Here is an 18,672-nt window from a genome sequence, read left to right on the forward strand (position 1 = left end):
TAACTTTTTAACCCAAATCTATCTAATTATATTTTATCCTTGCCCTTTTAAAAATTAACTATTCAAGTTGTGTGGTATTTGACTGAAATGAGAAGGATCACTGCTTATGAGGGCAAAGCCATTCCTGAGGAAGTCAGAAGCAATTTTGCAGTTATTTCAACTTTAATGCAATCTGGATTATATTAAGGGTTTATAAATGACTGTGGCCAAAGTTTTCCTGACTAGGGTTTTATTTGTGGCATATACGTATTCATTATACTTTAAAATAAACACTACTGGAGTCTATGTGCAGACAAAATCAACTCTTTAACAATTAATAGTATCTGCTTTTTTTTGTATAAAACAATGTTCATTTCATCTGCCTATTCTCTGTGCTCTGCATTTCAGTCTTTTTTTTTTTTTAATGTCTCCTTTCAACATTATATTTTTATTCTAACACTGAAATACATTTGTTGTGTTTCATTGTCAGATTTGATTAGTTCACCTGCTGTTCAGGTGTGTGCTACCCCTCCTAACTTGGAAAGGTTGTCTCATAAGAATCTGCAAAACTAACTTGATAATCATCCTTTCAAACTTCTAAAAATGTCCCTTTCATCTAATTGCAATGAAAAGTCTTGACAATGATGAGGCAGCTGATTTTCCTGCTACAACAGCTGTCTGTAAATCTTACAAAGAGCCTCTCATTGATATCTTGGGATCTCATGTCCCTATCACCTATTGCCTCTTAGCCCATCAGCTTTTGGGACAAGAACAAGTTTCTGTATTCTTAAAAGCCAAAATATTCTTTTAGTTGTCAAAAAACATAGGTGGCCATACCTGCCAGCAGCATGCCTATTTGCTGTGGTAAAAACAAATTAATAATCAAAAGAATCTTTGTTAGTTTTTATAAAGAAAACAGAGCAAAAGATCTCAAAGACATCTAATGCCAGTAGACATATTTTTTCCCTCAGTCAAAACAAAAAGGCATAAACATTTCATGAATCCTGCGATTTTAGATGAATGGACAGAAATATCAGTCAACAGAAACAACGTCAATAAATAAATTTGAGATAATCCTGCAGCAACCAAAGCTCTATTTAGATATGCTTTGGAATATTTAATATATCTAAATAAAGCAACTCAGCTGTGTAGGAGAAAACTGATGCTGATGTAAGCTACTCTGGTGCTGGCATAGAACCAAAATGGCTGTCATTTTTGCTGGTCTGCTCAGTTTCTTTATTTAGGTGTTTCTTACATGTGATGCTGTTTTATGGGGGTTTTTTGACTTTAAAAAAAAAGAAAAAAAATCCCTTCATGTCTAAATTGAGCTGTGTAAGATGTTTAATCATGCAAAATGTTTTTGATCTTCTCTCAGCTATCAGCTCAACTGGAAAAGTTTTTCACTGTTTGATTTATTTACCTGTGTGTTCATTTTATGCTTTTTCTATTTAATCCAACGTCTTTTTGAGAATGCCATGTGCAACCAGTGTTAGTGTTTTACTAATATTAAGAAATTATGTCTACCACTTTTGCTTTGTGCAAGTCATTATTTCATCGAAGAAACCAATTAGTTTGGTTTCACTTGATTTATGCTTTTTACAAACGCGTTACCGATTTATCACTGCATTTTCTTCAACCTGTTTACATGCTGATTGCTCTGGCTTCACTAATTGTTCTAGTTATTTGTCAGATATTGAAGTTAAATTTAGTGGCCTATAATTCTTCTTCATTTTTCCTCAACCCTCACTTATTCTCTTCTTTTAAATTGTAATATAATTTTAGCCTCCTCTTGGTTTCCAAAGGCAAAGAAATGCAGATGGGTATTAAACTGAGAAGTAAGTAATAGCACAACTAATAAAATCTAGTTTGATTAACCAATGGCTAAATGGGCAAAGGAGAAAGTTTTGCTTGACTAGCAAGGTGCCTTCCACCTTTGGCTCACAAGACCATATCCTGTCTTAATTCCTGTACTACTTGTTTTCTGTGAGTGTGTATTTCTTCAGGGTGTGAGGGACAGTAAAGTAAAATGTTGCCACTTGTTTATTTAGTATTTTAAAATATGAATCAGCTGAGATTAAAAGTCACTGCTTCAGCCAAAGTAGAGCTAGGACTAATGTTAGATGCTAAGGGTTCTACAGGTTAAGCCTTCAATAAATCATTGAATCATAGAATCATTTAGGCTGCAAAACATCTCTAAGATTATAAAATCCAACCATTAACCTAACACTGCCAGGTCTACCACGAAATCATGTCTCTAGATACCACATCCAAACATTTTTTGAACATTTCCAGGGACTGTGATCCAATCATTTCCCTAGGAAGCCTGTTCCTACGCCTGGCCATCCTTTCAGTGAAGATACTTCCCTAATATCCAATCTAAACCTCCCCTAGTGCAACTTAAGGCTGTTTCCTCTGGTCCTGTCATTTGTAATCTGTGAGAAAAAAGTGATCCCCACCTGTCTACAACCTTCTTTGAGGTAGTTTTAGAGAGCAGTAAGGACCCTCCTGAGCCTCCTTGTCTCCAATCTTAACAACCCCAGCTCCCTCAGCCACTCCTCATCCGACTTGTGCTCCAGCCGCTTCACTGCCTGTCTCTGGATATACTCCAGCAAATATCTTTAGAATGTATTTATTTAATTATATATCAGTTATAATAGATTTAAATTAATAATATATTTAAAAATTCTTTGTAATGAGAAGCTTCTAGCTTGTCTCTGAGAGACCCCCTTCTGGTACTATCCAATGTTTTTCTTTCAGTTCTGAGTATAATGCTGTACAACACTGATGGATAATGATATGGGGTAATATTCCCTTAGGATTACAGCATGGCAGCTTCTACTAAATTTGGATAAGAACCTGTACAAAACTAGGTATGGCCCAGAGCAACCTGATGTAACAGAGGAGTTGGCCCTGCTCAGAGTTGGAACTCAACCAGATGATGTAAAGAGGGCCCTTCTAATCTAAATTACCCTATGATTCTAATTTGAAAATTGCAGGTTTTGGTGGGAATGCTTTGGGGATAAAGAACCAGTTCAGCTGTGCTTGTGGTTTGTATGTTAGATGTCATTACAGCATCAGTGTATGAGTTCTATCAGTAAAACATCATCAAAAGTTTGATTTCAGAACAATGCAGCCTTTCATTCAAAACAAACACACACTATTTGGAGCAGCCCGTTGCACTGTTTGTACTTAAAATGTGTATGCATCTCTGTATTGCCACAGACACAGGTATACCTGGGCATGATATCCAGATACAACAAAGAACTGAAGGTAGATCTACAAACCAACAAAAGTTCAGTAGGCTCCTGATTCTCAATGTGCAGTCACAGAAAAACAAAACAGTAATGAGAAATAATGGTAAATAGAAAAGAAGTGATATGGCACTGATGAGGCTAGTATTGGAATACTGTATACAGTTTTGGCAACTGTTTTTTAGGGGTGTAGAGGAACTGGAGGGAGTAAAGAAAAGATCCATATTAGGAAAGACTTTTGTATGAGAGAGATAGTTTGGCTTTAAAAAGACTGAGAGGTGATATGATTTCAATGTATTGATACAATCTTGTGCATTAGATACAGAGTGCTGAATAATGTCTTTATACTAGTTTTTAAAAATAGCATAATCGATTTTTAAAAATGAAGATAAACAGTTACTGGAAATAGATTACTAAAAGAAGCAATGAATTTTTTAGCCCTGGATGTTCTCAGAAATATCTTTCTAGAGAGCTTGAATCAGTTACAATGTACTAAGTTAAATAAGGACTTGTGACGGCTTCTTACAGTATATGTTAGACTATATGATTCAACACTTTCTTCTGACATGAATTTCAAGGATTCCTAACCCTGTCTCCAATGAAATATCTCAGTTCTCTTATCAAAACACTAATGCCAATTATTGCTCATAACTATGCAGTCTTGATCGAGGTCTACATGCAATGTTATTGCAGCTTCTCACATTTGTTGCAGAGGACTACAAGGGACAGAGTCACTTTTAGATCATCACTGTCGGGGTCATGATTCATTTAAAGAAGAAAAGTATTTCAAAAATTTTCAATCTCACATCCCTTTCTGAGAGTTGGTCATTTTTCAAACTAGGAATATGCAAATCCCACAGACAAATTTTGGCTCACTGGTTTAATGAACTGCTGAATGTCAGTTCCTTCAGCCAATAGGGATTGCTCTTCCTACACAAGTATGTGATATTTTATTGTCTTTATTATCTCCAGGTAAAGCTAATTACACTGGAAGAAAATGGGAGACAATCTTTAATATTGCTGTTAGCAGAGAAGCTTGGCAGAATGTGATTCACAGGTATTCAGAGCACTAGTAACAATAGTCTACATGAAACAAATTTACTCTGACTTTAACACTAATTTTAAGTGAAAAATATGAAACCAAGATCAGTTCTGCTGGGAAAATAGGCAACCTTTTAAATGACTGTTCCCTGAGCCACAATTAATTTAGATTTAATAGGATAGTTAGTGTATGTTATGTGAATACTGATTATTAAATCCTCACCAAGGATTAAAAGTTATGTAATAGATTCATAACAGCGAAATTGATATGGACCTATTGCATGCCATAATACTCTGCAAATATGTTTTAGTATGTAGCTGCTATTTGTTTAATATATAATAACTGTTTAATGAAGTCTAAATTAAATACTTGAATCTCAATTGCCCAGGAATTACAAAAGACAAATCGAAATATGTTTACTATGCTGTGTTATCAAGATAAAATCACATTGCTTTGAAAACAACCAAAAAGGCAAGCCGTCTGAGGGGCCTGCTTGAACAAAAAGTTTTCCCTGGATAGTTTCACTGCCAAAACTCCCATGGAAGTGCCTAGATGTCAGGATGATTAAGTACTCAAAGTGCAGTAACCAGAAATTTTGCTGATGTTGACATCAAAATGCATTGTTTTCCCCATTTCCTTCTGTCTCGGGAAGAAAATCTTTAATGATGTATTAATTGCTATTTATTATTATGTTTCCTATTGCTACATTTTTTATGCCTTGTGATTGTTTACCAGAACTATAAGTAATCCTAAGTACAAAATGTACTGGGAGTAAAGACCAGTACAAGTCTCATTGCAGATTGTTTAGACTGTGGTTTTATTTAGAACTTGAGGGTGCCACAGAGATCACGTCTTTAATGACATAGCTCTGCAACCAGACAGGCAGCTATAACCTACTGCTGTGGCTCCACCTGCTGCAAGGTAAGGGTTTGAGTTCCACAGGAGTACCACAGTAAGGCACGGTGCTTCTCCCATCCCCTGACTGCTTGTTTCGCATCCCTGTGTGGTACAGGCTGTGCCGTGTGTCTATGCGCCACACACTGTGTACATGCAGCTTGGGTGCTCCACAGCAAGGATCCCAACCTCTGCTTCAAAGGTAACGTTACTTATTATCATCAATGTGCCCAGAACTCCTGCTCCATCGGCTGTGGGTACACCTCTGAGTCCAGGTGAGCTTGTTATCATCCTCCCTTTTCTGTTTCTTTCGTCACTGCGCAGGCCTGGCTCAATATCTAGTCCTGCAGGATATTGTCTGAGCTACAGTGCTGTGTCACTGTGGGACTCAGTTGCCACCTGCCTCTGGCCAGTGTAGTCTTATTTATTTTTGTTATCACATTAGCCTTTTCCCTCCTGTTTTCCCATCTAAATTTTTTGCCTGAGTTTGAGATATCATGCAGGGAAGAAAAAAAGAATCTCTTGCTTCAGGCAACATTATACAACCAATAAAATTGGTACTTTTTCTAGAGTTAATGTTCTGTAAAATCTAAGGTGAAAAGATTTGGGAATGAAGGAAATACTTCAAAGTATTCCTCTTAAGGAAGTTTAACTTCTGAACTGTTTGAATTGCTTAAGCATCAGACAGCTTTTCTTTCATATGCATTGTTCACACAACGGTGCAAATCCCTATCTACCTAGATATACCACCAGCACCTTGGAGTCCCATCACCTTCTTTTAAGCCATAAGCACTGCTATGTTAGTAGGCAAGTAGTCCAGGTTTTGTTTTCCATACTAATTTTTCTCCACAATTCTGAGTGTGTGAAAACCTACTTACATTATAACATCTATTGAAGTACATAATGAATTATGACCAGGAGTAGAAGGAAAACTATTTTATTTCCATTTTTATTAGTACATTATTGCTTGAAAGCCTGTAAGTACATTAATGCTGAGTAATGTGCCTAACAGATGAAAATATTTTCAAAAGGGGCTGGAGTGACAGTTACGCATTTTAGAATTTTTTTTATGCTAGGCTGTATGAAAAATATATTTATCTCTTCCTCTTCCAAGCAAATATATATTTCTACAGCTTTATCTTTATTTTGTATGCGAAATCACGAAAAAGAAGTAGTCAAAATATTTCAAAATTATATGAAACAATTATTTGAAGGCTAAACACACAAAAAGTGGTGATGGAATTTGTATGTTAAAAAGAAACCTTGTACAACATAGTTTACATATTTTTGAGCTGTTCACATGGCTTTCTAAAATTTAGTGATGGAACTGTATTTCAAAGTCAGTGCTCCATCAACAATTACAGGCTAGGACAGCAGAAGAAAAGTGAGATCCTTGTATGAGTCTGCTGAATTCACACAGAATGTTTTTTTTTCCCTTCACTCATGGCAAAGAAAATGAAAATCAAGCATGAAAATACTCAAGGACTGACTGTCCTTTCTGCAGAAGTGAATCTGGTGGTTTTTCAAGTTTTAATACACAAAATTTCAGCGTCTAATTCTCACTTAATTTGGGATTTATTGATAACCAAACACAGAGATCTCTAAATAAACAGCTTGGAGAGCATTCTCCTTTTAAGCATTTCCAAAAAGTTTTCCATCATAAGAAGTATACAAACTAAGTCAATGAATGTTTGGCATTGCGCCAAAGTATTCTTGAAATATGTCTGCTTAAAGAGCAACGAGGTAAAGGGAAATAGCGTTTCTTCTCAGACTCCCAAAGGAGGCTAAAAATTCCATTTTCCCCATTATACAACTCAAACTAAAGATCTCTGACTCTTGACTGTAATAGACTGGGGAGAGGTGCTTGCAGAGAATATCTCTGTGTCTGAGAATGAATGGAGAACGTCCAGCATAAGAAACACTAGCCAAGCATTCGGGAATACCTGCATATTTCACACAGCAGAGCTCGGGGTAATTCAGTGAAGTGGCTGACAGAGGCAGGGGTGCAATACTACAATCTACAGCTGTGTAAGAAGTAGTTGTACAAAGGTGACTCTGTGCCTGCTCAGATTTAGTGATTACCAACAGCAAGCCAGCACGTGTCAGCAGTTATCATCACCTCCCTGTACTTGGAATATCAAATAACCACAGTATTGCAGACATAGCTGAGGGCAACCAAATGCTTCCTCTTTCTTGACAATTGCTGTAGCAAACAAAACATAACTGATGATGTCCCAATCCATGAAATGTGGTTGCTAAAAAAACTCTGTGGCAGTGGGGAAAAAAAAATCCCATAAGATGCAACGGTAGAGGTAGCCTGGGAGTCCCTTGAGAGAATTAGGGAGCTACCATTTCAGCAAAGGTGATGATAGCCCACGAAAATGTGCAGGGATGTAAAATAACAGATGATAAAAGGCCAGGAGTAAGCCAAGAAAAGAATCAGAATGAAAGACAGAAATAATGTAGAAGTCTCTACTTATCTCTCTGATGTGAGGACAAATGAAGAATTTGAAATGCTGCCAAAGCTACCTTTTTTTACACAGAAACACTGATGAAGAATTTAGTTGCCCTCCCCTCTTTCCCATGCCCTTCTTCTTATATATACTGGGCACAAAAAGTTAGTAATTAGTACACTAGAAAGAAGGAAGAAAAAATTGTCCATTTCTGTGGTTTCCCTTCCCTTCATAAAATTTGCCATTAGTACATTCAATTTTGAAAAGTAGTTTAAGGTGAATGTACTAGCGACAAATTATATGAAGGGAAGGGAAACCACAGAAAAGGACAAAATATGCTTGTTGGCAATCCGGTAGCAAAGCACATTCAAAAAAGTTCAAGTTACATAGCTCACTGCAAAGAAAGCATCACCAGCACCAACAACCTTATCAACACTGGTGGAGAATGAGGAGACTGAGGGAAAGAAAGTTTGGAGATTTTTCAGTACAGAAAAAGAAGCAATGATAGAAAGAAGTGATATTTTAAAGTAGCTGCTACCCCAGCTGTAGACAGTTTTGGGAACAACTAGCTTCCTTTTTTTGCATCTAAATAGCTATTATGATAAAATAACAGCCCCCCCCTACATACCTTGTTTTTCTTGAAGTTACATAGGATAACTTACTTTGCTACCTCGGTGGGATGTTTCACTCTCTTCCCTTGCGTCCTCCCCTCTCTTCAGCTCTGACATTCTTTTAACTCTTTTCTGTGTTGACTCAACTCAATAACCTGGCAGAAAATGAAACACAAAAAAAAAAAAAGAAGAAAAAAAAATAGCTTTTTTGTTGAGTTGAATTGGTTTATTGAACAATCAGGTAATTACAGCAGGTGGAGCAAGAGTGAGGCCATATAACCTAACGGGGCTGTTGGGAAGGTAGGAGCAACAGGACTTGCTGGTTTTTGAAGCAGATATACTATGTAGCTTTGTTCTCATATCCTTATACCACTACAATAAAAGTAGTGACCTAATAAACTTGACAAAGGTTCAAAAAAACCCCAAACCCACACATGAAATCTGTTAAGTGACTCCTGTGGGACATATGTTTTGGATTAAGGGCTTTCCTGAGTCAATGTAAGAAAATACATTTTCAAATATTTGGCACAGAATGGAAGTCGCAGTAATTTGCATGAAAGAGGAAAGATGAGGGGAGAAACACAAGCCTTCAAGAAAATACTTTTGCTTGAAGCCTTCAAGCTTTTTGAAACCAGGTGAGGAGCAGTGGAATTAGATTCATTGCAGAAGCAGTAACACTAAGAAGAAAAATCAACAGAGAGCAACATTTGTAGGTTTCCATAGTAGCAGTTTAAACAGAGGCACAATTTAAAACTAGTTTTGCAACTGGCATCCACTGTTAGAAATCTTAGTAGGGATGGTTTCGGTAGAAAAGAAAGAAGAGAGCAAATAGTTCAGAAACATCAGGGCAAGAAACACACAAATACATAAATTAGAAAGAAAGGAATTGGACATGACACTAAGATGCAAAGCAGTAGCAAGAAATTTGTCTCCCCACAATTTTAGGAAAATGGAGAATTGCAATGGGTTGTGATCATGGACACCAGAAGCAACAGTTCACCATTTCCATCATCATCATCTTTAGATTGTGTATCATCTCACTGATACAACTGGTCACAACATGCACTGCCACAAATGCAAGGCAAGGTAGAGAGGCAAGTAGCTTGATAAAAACATGAGAATATTTCCTTCAGTAGCACTCAAGCGCAATCTTGATTAGCTGTGCTTAAACTGTGGTGATGCCAAACCAAAATTCTGGTTGGATCAATAGTCTAAACTGGCATAAACTGCCCCTGCTGCCAGCGGAGGCAGTTTTACACCCTATCTCCATGCTGATCCCTCACACAGCACAAACTTTTTATGTAGCTGTGCAGTGAACTGGGTCTTGTTATTGATGCAGGTGAAGATTATGGGAAGGTGGCAAAAGGGAAGAACTGTTTAACCCAGCACTATTTCTGAGGGAAAAAGTATCTTGAGCCATGGTTTGATGTAGTCAATCCAACTTTAAAAGTCCTGTTGCCAGATCAAAAATGATAGGGTTCTATGATACAAAACACTTGTCCAATGCAAATTCACTCTGCAGTTAGAATTTGTTTAAAATGAAGCCCAAAATGGAAGAATTAACTTTACACTCACGAATTTTATGCTAAATAGATCTCTCTTCTCTTACAGTTCCTGTAACTGCAGCGTAACAGCAAAAACACATTGTCTACGTTGCTTTTTGTGTCCTGACCTAATTTATTTTAAGTGCAATAGTGGCCTCACATGTCACCCAGATCAGGTTGGTCCTGTTGAGTGACTCAGTAGCACACAAACCTAATATTAAAATTCAGGGACCTGTGTCTTCTTTGCACTCTGGTCAATTTCAGTACGTGGAACAGGTTTCATCTTCATTGGTAAGGGGACACAGAGTCTAGGAGTAAAGGGTGATTGTGAAGTTATTACTGTAATCTTGTTCCTCTTGCTCCAATCCACCATTCCGACGGTTTGCCAGTATCTTTCATTAGGTTATATTTAAAATTGAGTCACAGTCTGAGTGATCAACATTATTGAAGGACACCATGGGTTAAAGATTTTGTAAGACTCATTTTGGGAGCTGATACTGCCAATATCTAAAATGGCATTTCTGTGTAATATCAGGTATTTTGCAGTGTGCTATTTGCCAGTTCTCAAAGGACGGGGCACTGTGCGTTCTTGATTAGTTACCAGAACTTCCTCTATGTTCTGCAAAATCTGTCTTAAAATTTTTAAAGTACATGCTGCCACTTCTTGTAATTTGATTGCGAGTTAGGTAACAGTTACTTTATTATCCTCACACCTACCAGAGGCAAAGAACATATTGAGAATTTCAGTTGTCATTGGCACAAAAGTGTTTGCGCCTGGCTGTCCTGGCTGCTGAGAAATGTGGGAACATGACCTAATTAGACCCAGAAAAGTAGTTTCAAGTGTGCCATGAAAACCCACATTGTAGGTAGGCGGGTTTTTATGTTTTGTTTTGGTTTTTATTTGTACTTGAGATGAATGACACTGAAATAACTTTTGGCTATCAAGTGGGAATAATAGGTTACCTCATAAAATGGAACGCATTTTATTCCTTTCCTTTTATTTATAGATTTGTGTGTTACTTGCCCTGATGTTTCTGAACTATTTGCCCTGTTCTTTCCTCTCCACTGAAACTATCCCTACTAAGATTTCTAACTATGGATGCCAGTTGCAAAACGAGTTTTAAATTGTGCCTCTGTTTACTACCAAACTGACCCGGGTGACATGTGAGGCCACTATTACACTTGAACTAAATTAGGTCAGGACACAAAAAGCAAAGTAGACAATGCCTTTTTGCTCTCATGCTGCAGTTACACCAACGGTAGGAGAAGAAGGTCTAATTAACATAAAATTCAGCAGTGTAAAGTTAATTCTTCCATTTTGGGCTTCATTTTTAAAAAAATTCAAATTTCAGACTTAATTTGCGCTGGGTAAGTGCACTGAATCATAGAACCTTATCATTTTTGATCTGGCACCAGGAGTTTTCAAGTTGGATAGACTGCATTATACCATGGCCCACGATGACGAAAAATATTTAAAAAGTACTATTACTTGGTGTACTATTACTGTAAGTACTTTTCACTTGGCGTTATAAATTTTGAAAGCCATTCACCACCCAGGCAGAGGATTATCTTTCCTCATGGATATCTTTTCACGGAGCACGAACAGCAACAGTCCCCCTTGCAAGACTAAGGAATTGGAGCGGGAAGGCAAAAGACAAGTCACGGCAGCAGAGAAGAGGGAAAGCAAAGCGCCCCATCGAGGGGGACGGGGCGCACGGCGAGCCCCAGGGGCGCGACACTGCGCACAGCCCCGTGGCCCAACATTGCACACAGCCCCAGCCCCCGGGCTGTGCCCGTGAGGGAAAGGCACCCCGGCCGCGGCCCCCCATCAGCTCCGCGCAGGCGCGGGGGCGCGGGGGCCACGGCGGCGCTTGCGCGGTGGGGCGGCGGCCCGGCGGGCGCGCTCGGTGCCGCGGCTCCGGCCCCGGCGGGAGGCGGCGCTGCTGCTGCCGCCGCGCTCGGCCCGACCCGACCCGACCCGCGCCACACAAAGGCAGCCGCGGCTGCCACCGCTCCCGCCCGCCCGCCGCCCCCGCGGCACCGCATGGCGGCGGCACCGCCCCCGCGGGGCTAGGTCGGGGCGGACCGCGGCTCCCTCCCTCCCTCTCTTCGGCGTCTCCCGCCCGGCTCGTCCGGTCCCCCGGAGGAGCGGAGCAGGGTCCTGCGCGGCCCCGCCATGCTGCCCCCGGGCCGCCGCGCTCTCTGCCGCCCGCCGCGCCGCCGCCGCCGCCCGGCGCGGCTGCTGCCCGCGCTGCTGCTGCTGGCGGTGCTGGGCGGCGGCGGTGCCGCGCTGCCCCCGGGCTGCAAGTACGACGGGCGTCCCAAGAGCGCCGGCAAAGCCGCGGCCGGCGCCCCGGCGGAGGTGAAGGTGGTCTGTAGCAACCTGGAGCTCGCTCAGGTCCTGCCTCCCGAGGCGCTGCCCAACCGGACGGTCACCCTGTGAGTACCGTCCCGCGTGGGGGGTGGGCAGCCTCCGGGAGACGTGTGCGGGGCGGAGGGGGAGCGGGAGCGTCAGTGTGAGGTAGAACGGGGTGAGGTGGGGGGCAGTGGAAGAGCAGTTGACTCCCCTCTACTCCTGGAGAAGGCCCCGGGAGCGGATGTGCTTTCCATGTGTTCCGGTGGTTTCCCGGGATGGTCATTTCAGAAGGGGCCGAAGTGTGCCGTAGCTCACCGGCGGGCCGCCCCGTCCCGTGGAGATCCCCCGCACCACCGCCTGTCCCGGGGAACAGCATCCCCAGATCCCTCTCCTTCATCCTTCAGGAGGCGTGCTGTTTTTGTGTGCAGGCAATCCTTGCTTATCCATTTGAATAACAAGTTCCAAACAGGATATGCAACTTAATCCAAAGTAAAAAATGGTCGGCACTTACTTAGATGTAAGTGTGCACATGTAAAGAGAGGCTTTGCAACTTGTTTTCCTTCCTGAGACATGACCTGGTCGCTGTAGTAAAGAAGTTCATAGAAAGGTTTGGGTTGGAAGGGAGCTCTCAAGATCAGCTGGTCCAATCCCCCTGGCATGGCGAGATCCTCCTCAGCCCCGGATCTCATCGGTGGATGGGCCCAAAAGTGGAGCCCTTGCCCCTTCTTTGGAGAGGCTTCGTGTGCCTGTGCTACCATGGGAGGACTCAAGTGCAACCAAGTAGTGTACAAGAAAGTCAATGAAAAGGAACTGAAATGTGGGGTCTTGCTTAAGGTATTTATCTGGTCAGCTGGAAATCACAGGTGTGAAAGATCTACCAGTAATGCGACATTTAAAAAGTACAGAATGTACTGTCATGAGAAGAGCAATCTGCTGCTTTTGTGAACTCTGACAGCACTGAAACACCAAGGATGGGCTTCCTTTAGGAAGTCTTGGAGAGGTGTGAACCTGGCAGATGCATGGACCTAGATGTGTGAGAAAAGGGAAAGCAAAAAGAAATGAGAGCTGATTAAAGCTAAAGTAATTGTTCTTGCTTGGAAGTCTGCAAGGGCTCAGACATTATTTCAAAATTACTTGTGAGAAATGATTATAGATGTTCGTATGGGAAGTTTCTGAAGTAGAAAACAAAGCAAAAAATACAAGTGACAGTAGTTTGATCAACAAAACTGCTTTAGTCTTTGTGAGGCTCAAATGCTTTACAGCTGATTAAATGTTACAAATATGGTATTACCCATAAAAATTTTGAATATAAGTAGATGTTAGTATGGTTGATATGCTGAAGTTCACTGTGGGGTTCTTTTGGTTCAAAAAACTTGAATCACAGCTCTGATAGCTATGAAAGACAAGCAGATACCAAACACAGCAGCCTTGCTGTGAGTGGATCTTTGTTCATCATTGCAGTGACAGAAGAATGTGGAAGAATGGTTCATCTTTCATTTTGATTTTCATACTCCTTCAATATCTAGAGCATATCTACATAGGCTAATTAGTAGCTTTCAATTAACCAGACTTTGAAGTTCATAACAACTTCTGAAACAATGATTTTTCTGTTTTGAACTTTTTAATAGACATAGCATGAAACAATATGATTTTTTTCATTGTTATTTGCAGCAACTATCATAACTGTGTTGATACAATTTAATGAACACGCACTTCAAAACTTCACTTAAATAATAAGGCAAGGATTATTAAAGCAATGACTTTCTTTTTCCAAGAGAGTGAGCACTAACTGTTGTGTTCAGGTTCAGAATCTTTTAAGTTCATTGACTCTTGAAGCGTGACTTTCCATTCTGAGAGTTTTTGTTTTGTTGTGCTTTTTTTTTAAATTTAATATTACCAAATTCCTGTTGCCATGGATAAAAAGTGTTAGTGACCTGTAGGGTTTGTCGCCAAGTGCCACTTCGCTAACATGTTGATTAGTAGTGCTTGGATTAATTGTTACCTAATCTTTTGCCAAAAATTACTTTTTTTTTTTCCCCAAGCTGATGCTTAAAATTGCAGCACTTGGTGGATAGTTGTCTGATTAGTCAAACTGCCCCAAGGTATCTGGAATCTTGATTCTTGTGGGATTTGTCTGTTAAGATAAGTACTAGTTGTATTAGATCTTTTTGGATTATTGGATCCCTGCAGAGATATGTAGCTGAAAATAGATCACTGTTGTGTATATCAGCTGCATTTTAATTTGGTTAATTTTCTTTTATGTTGACTCTATTTTGCACAAGCCAGTTTTAAATACAATGACCGATATAGTTTCATATAGCTTCTTGTTTTTTGAATGAGCTAAGAATGATGCAAATGAAATGATTAAATACATTTTGGAAATACTGATTTCCTCCTTATCACTGGTCAAGCTCTTAGATTTTCGGCAGATTAGCTACTGTGATTTTAGCATTTACAATTTCTTTTTTCCCAGTGATATGTTTTTGAGGACAACTGTCTCTAAAAAGTGAGAAAATAAGAGAATGGAAATTTGGATAAGTGAGTAGCATCTGAGGATGCTGGCCAGGTTCCCTCATTCTTGCACATCTCTGTAGTTAGTGGTTAATCGTGATACAAGTTGGGCAAGGTGACTTAATTTATGAAATGCCTTGGCCTGTGTTTGCCACAGAACCTGCTATTGTCCCAGTAATTTAGGTCAGTATGATGACAATCTTCAGTTACAATTCAGAAAAAAAAAATCCCAACTTGATTTCTATTGATAAGAGAAAAAGTGAGTTTGTTTCATTATTGAGGAAGAAAAGCAGACACTGGAAGAGGAGTATTGAAGTATGGAGACATATCTGTGGGAGCATAAGTAATGTTTAGGATTTCTGGTGGCACTGTAGACTGATTTTGCTTTACAATTCAGGTAGAATTGCCTGTTGCTTTACTGGGCACTTAAGTCAAATTCCAAGGTGAATTCAAGTTTATTTATAGCTAAGGAAGGGACTTTTTTCCTAGCATTAGGTAATAACAACTGATGTGGATGCAAGTGAAGGGTGTATCTGCATGAACACCATAGGTGGCTTTGACATTTGTAGGTTAACCAGCCAGATGAGATGCGTTTGGTTTGAAGATACCAAAACCAGGTGAATGTTACTGTGATTTGTCTGCCATGCTCGTTATTTCAGTAGATACTGAAGCCATTGTCATGGTGCACATTTAAGTAAGGAATGCACAGTACTTTTGTAATAGAAGTCTGAGAGAAAATACCTGTTGCTACTGTGTTTCTTGATGCAAGCTCAAATGATGATGATGGATACTTGTTCAAACTTGCTGGATATTAGCCATTACTTTGTTTTTTGAAGAGAATGTGTTAAATCCACTGAAGGCAAGACTATGAAGCTTATTATTTGTTGAGAATATAATTTACCTGTAAAATACATTATTGGAAAAGGAATCTAAATAAACGAAAGAAAAGCATATATATTCAGTAAAGAATTTCATTTCTGAATCAGGAGCCTTACTGCTCTGCAAACAACTTTGCTTAAACACATATCCTCATAGGAACATGGGAGTATCAGTGTTTGCACTTAAACAAGTGTTAGGATTTACAAGCCAGAGCTTTTCAAAGATATGCTTAACTGGGTTGCTGTTAGGAAACATCTTAAAATGTTACAATTTTTGTCCAGTTCCTAAATAAAATCACATCAAACTACATCCGTCAAGCAGCACAAAGGCATTCTTACTTGGACTTCCAAATATCTGTGCAATTTTTCCATTTGTGACACAAATTCAAAATTTCAGACATTTCAAAGCAAAATATTTCTCATATTGCAAGGAGCCACTTGTATTGCAATGTGGGATTATGCTGTAATTACTTGAGTCAGGTGTAATGCCAATATCCTTTGTGGAAGTTTGCCTCTTCTTTTAAAGTACATTTCTATTTACTAACTTGATGGTAATCCTGATAGCTATTGGTTTGGGGTTCTTTTGGTTGGAATAGTTAATTTTAGACTGTTAAAGTGCTCAGTACTAATAACTTGGGCAGTGATAACATTTTTGAAGGTACAAAGTGCTGATAAAAAGTGCCATTAAAACTTAAAATTTCCTTTGACCAGTGGATACATGGGCTATATGAAATGCATTTTACTTACGAACACAAGGCAGTACAGAGATAGTACTTGAGAACTGTAGCTGCAATGTAGTAATTCACCAGTGTATGCCTTTTTATCTGTGACATCTGGCTCCTAAAAATTATTAGAGTGTGTCATTTACTGGTAGGCTTATGTTCTAGTAGACCTATTCAGGATACATCTACCAGATTTTTGTGTCTTTTACCTTCTTGGGAAGATAACCAATTTTGTGCATTTCTGATGTATTTTTCCAACACTGGTTCATTGCTGTGAGCTTGTTATAGGATATTGAGTATGTACAGTATTCTCTTGTTGTGTACACTTTTGTATATATTTTATTGCAAGAAAATTCTGACATTGCAATATGAACAATGTTTTCTCTAAATTGCAATATTTAGTTCTATTTGAAAAACTATTCAGCTTTGGAAGGCATCATGTTACATGGTTTATATGTGTCCACTGGGATACACTGTCAAGGTTGAATAGTGTTTTCCCATGGTTGAATAGTATTTTCCCGGTTCAGTGTTGCAGTAATGACTTTACCATACATGGTGGTTTTGTAACAGGCAATAGTCTTCTTGCAGTATTATATTCAATTATTGTATTGATTCATACTTTTTTATAAAAAAACATTTCTGTGTAAGCATTTTAAAATTCTTTTAGGTGCCTTTCACAATGAGATTATTGTACTTTTGATTAAATACGTGAGGTAATTAGAAATATGGCTTCTGTAGCATAGATAGAACTGTAGCAGTTGTTACAAGCCTGGGGCTCGGGTTTTGCATCAGAGCTATGTATTGTTTACTGTTGAGTTGAAAATCAGGGAGAAGGAGAGAGCTAAGTTTTGAAAAATTCCAGAGAGCAAATTTAGATTTTTGTAGTGGAACTTTTTTTTTTAGTTGTCAGAGCTACCATATTAATGTAAAATACCTTTGTTCCTAAGGAGGAAACCATATAAGCAATGCTCTTTATGTGTTCATTAGCCCTGCAATTAGCCCTAAAGTGACTATTAAATGTTGAATGTGTTATCCATCTTCCTGAGGCTAGATACAGAATTTTAATCTTCACAATTAATGCTTTATTTTATTGTTGTCTTTTATTGATCAGTAGTATTCCTGGTTTTCTTCAGAACTGCAAAATACTAAAACTTTTTATTTAATGCCAAGAGTAAAATAATTGAACTAGAATTTGTGCTGCAGTGATGAAGAACGAATAACCTCTTATGTCTCATTGCCTAAAGTTTGCTCATGTTTCAGAGGTTATTTTTGTAATTTAAAGCAACTATGGAGCTGCAAGTTTAGATTTTTCAAAATTTAATGGTTCCCATATGTACTTTGCGTGGGCCAGATATGTTGCAGGTTCATGGATTTGTCATTACTGCCTTATATAGTCTATCTTTACCATTACAGTCTATAATTTTTGAATCTGTTCAGTTTAAATGCATTTTTGTACTACTAATTAATCCATGAAGATTAAAAACAGTTGAGCATTTCTTTTCCTCAGGGATAAAAACCTTTTCTAAATTTAAGAATGTCAGATAAAGTATGTTTTCAGGATAAAGTATGTTTCATGTTTTTGCTTTCTGTAGTGAAATAAATAATGACTTATAAATTCTGATTAAAAAAATTTATATAATCTATAAAATGTTTCTAGTCTTTATATAGCAAATAGGTGAGAATTTTCACCTTATATGCACTGTTTATGTGTTTAGCAGTGAAAACTGCAATGTCTTGTTGCTCTTGGAGTGCTAGAGATCATACCCATTAATTACCATTGATGTGGGTTACTGTGTTGTGGCTTCTCCTCCTGCAGTGCCGCAGGGCATGTCCAGTGGTGCAGTACAGCACTGTCCTGCAGATCTCCAGGCTGCTCTGGAGCCAGTGGCACACCAGTGCACTGCAGTGCAGAGCCTTTAGGTCCCCAAGGAGCTGACCTGCTTTCATTGCGGGTGTGATCCAAGCTGGTCAGCCAGTTTGGGCTCGGCTGCACAGTTGTCACTTCTGGACTAGGAACTTGACCTTCTTGCTAAGACAGAACAACTAAGAGCATAATAAATGCAGATTGATTGAAGACGTTTAAGGAATTGGCAGCTTAATTCCACAATTCTGTCTGCACTGGACAGTGTGTTCTAGGATTCGTCCAGACTCCAGGTGCCTGACGGCTGTGCTATCTTAAGGTGATTTGTCTAGGAGACAGTCTGTGCCCTCTGCTATGTATGTTCAGTCTAGGGAGAGAAGGTGCTTTGAGGTAGGGGAAGGGAGGTTAGAGGCTAGATACAGAGTGAATAAAGGCAGGAAGATGGGATTTAGAGGCAGAAACTGTTGCTGGGATTTTAGGGTGGAAGTGTGGGTTTCTTTGAGTGGATATATCTGTTGTGGAGGTGGGAAATCGGAAAACTTAAAGGAGAATGAAGAAGGCAGAGCAAAT

At 39.3% G+C, this 18,672-nt stretch overlaps 1 protein-coding gene across 1 annotated transcript in view; it reads left to right on the forward strand.

Annotated features, from left to right (window-relative positions):
* Window positions 1-11,685: 11,685 nt before the first annotated feature.
* ADGRA3 (adhesion G protein-coupled receptor A3) overlaps window positions 11,686-18,672 on the forward strand; it is a 53,809-nt gene continuing 46,822 nt past the window's right edge. Inside the window, exon 1 of the mRNA XM_085059242.1 lies at window positions 11,686-12,213. Within this exon, the coding sequence (XP_084915368.1) occupies window positions 11,951-12,213 (263 nt within the window). The 5' untranslated portion in view covers window positions 11,686-11,950. The remainder of the gene's footprint in view (window positions 12,214-18,672) is intronic.

This window comes from Lichenostomus cassidix, chromosome 4, assembly GCF_008360975.1.
Source record: "Lichenostomus cassidix isolate B80296 chromosome 4, HeHo_3.0, whole genome shotgun sequence".
Lineage (NCBI taxonomy): Eukaryota > Metazoa > Chordata > Aves > Passeriformes > Meliphagidae > Lichenostomus > Lichenostomus cassidix.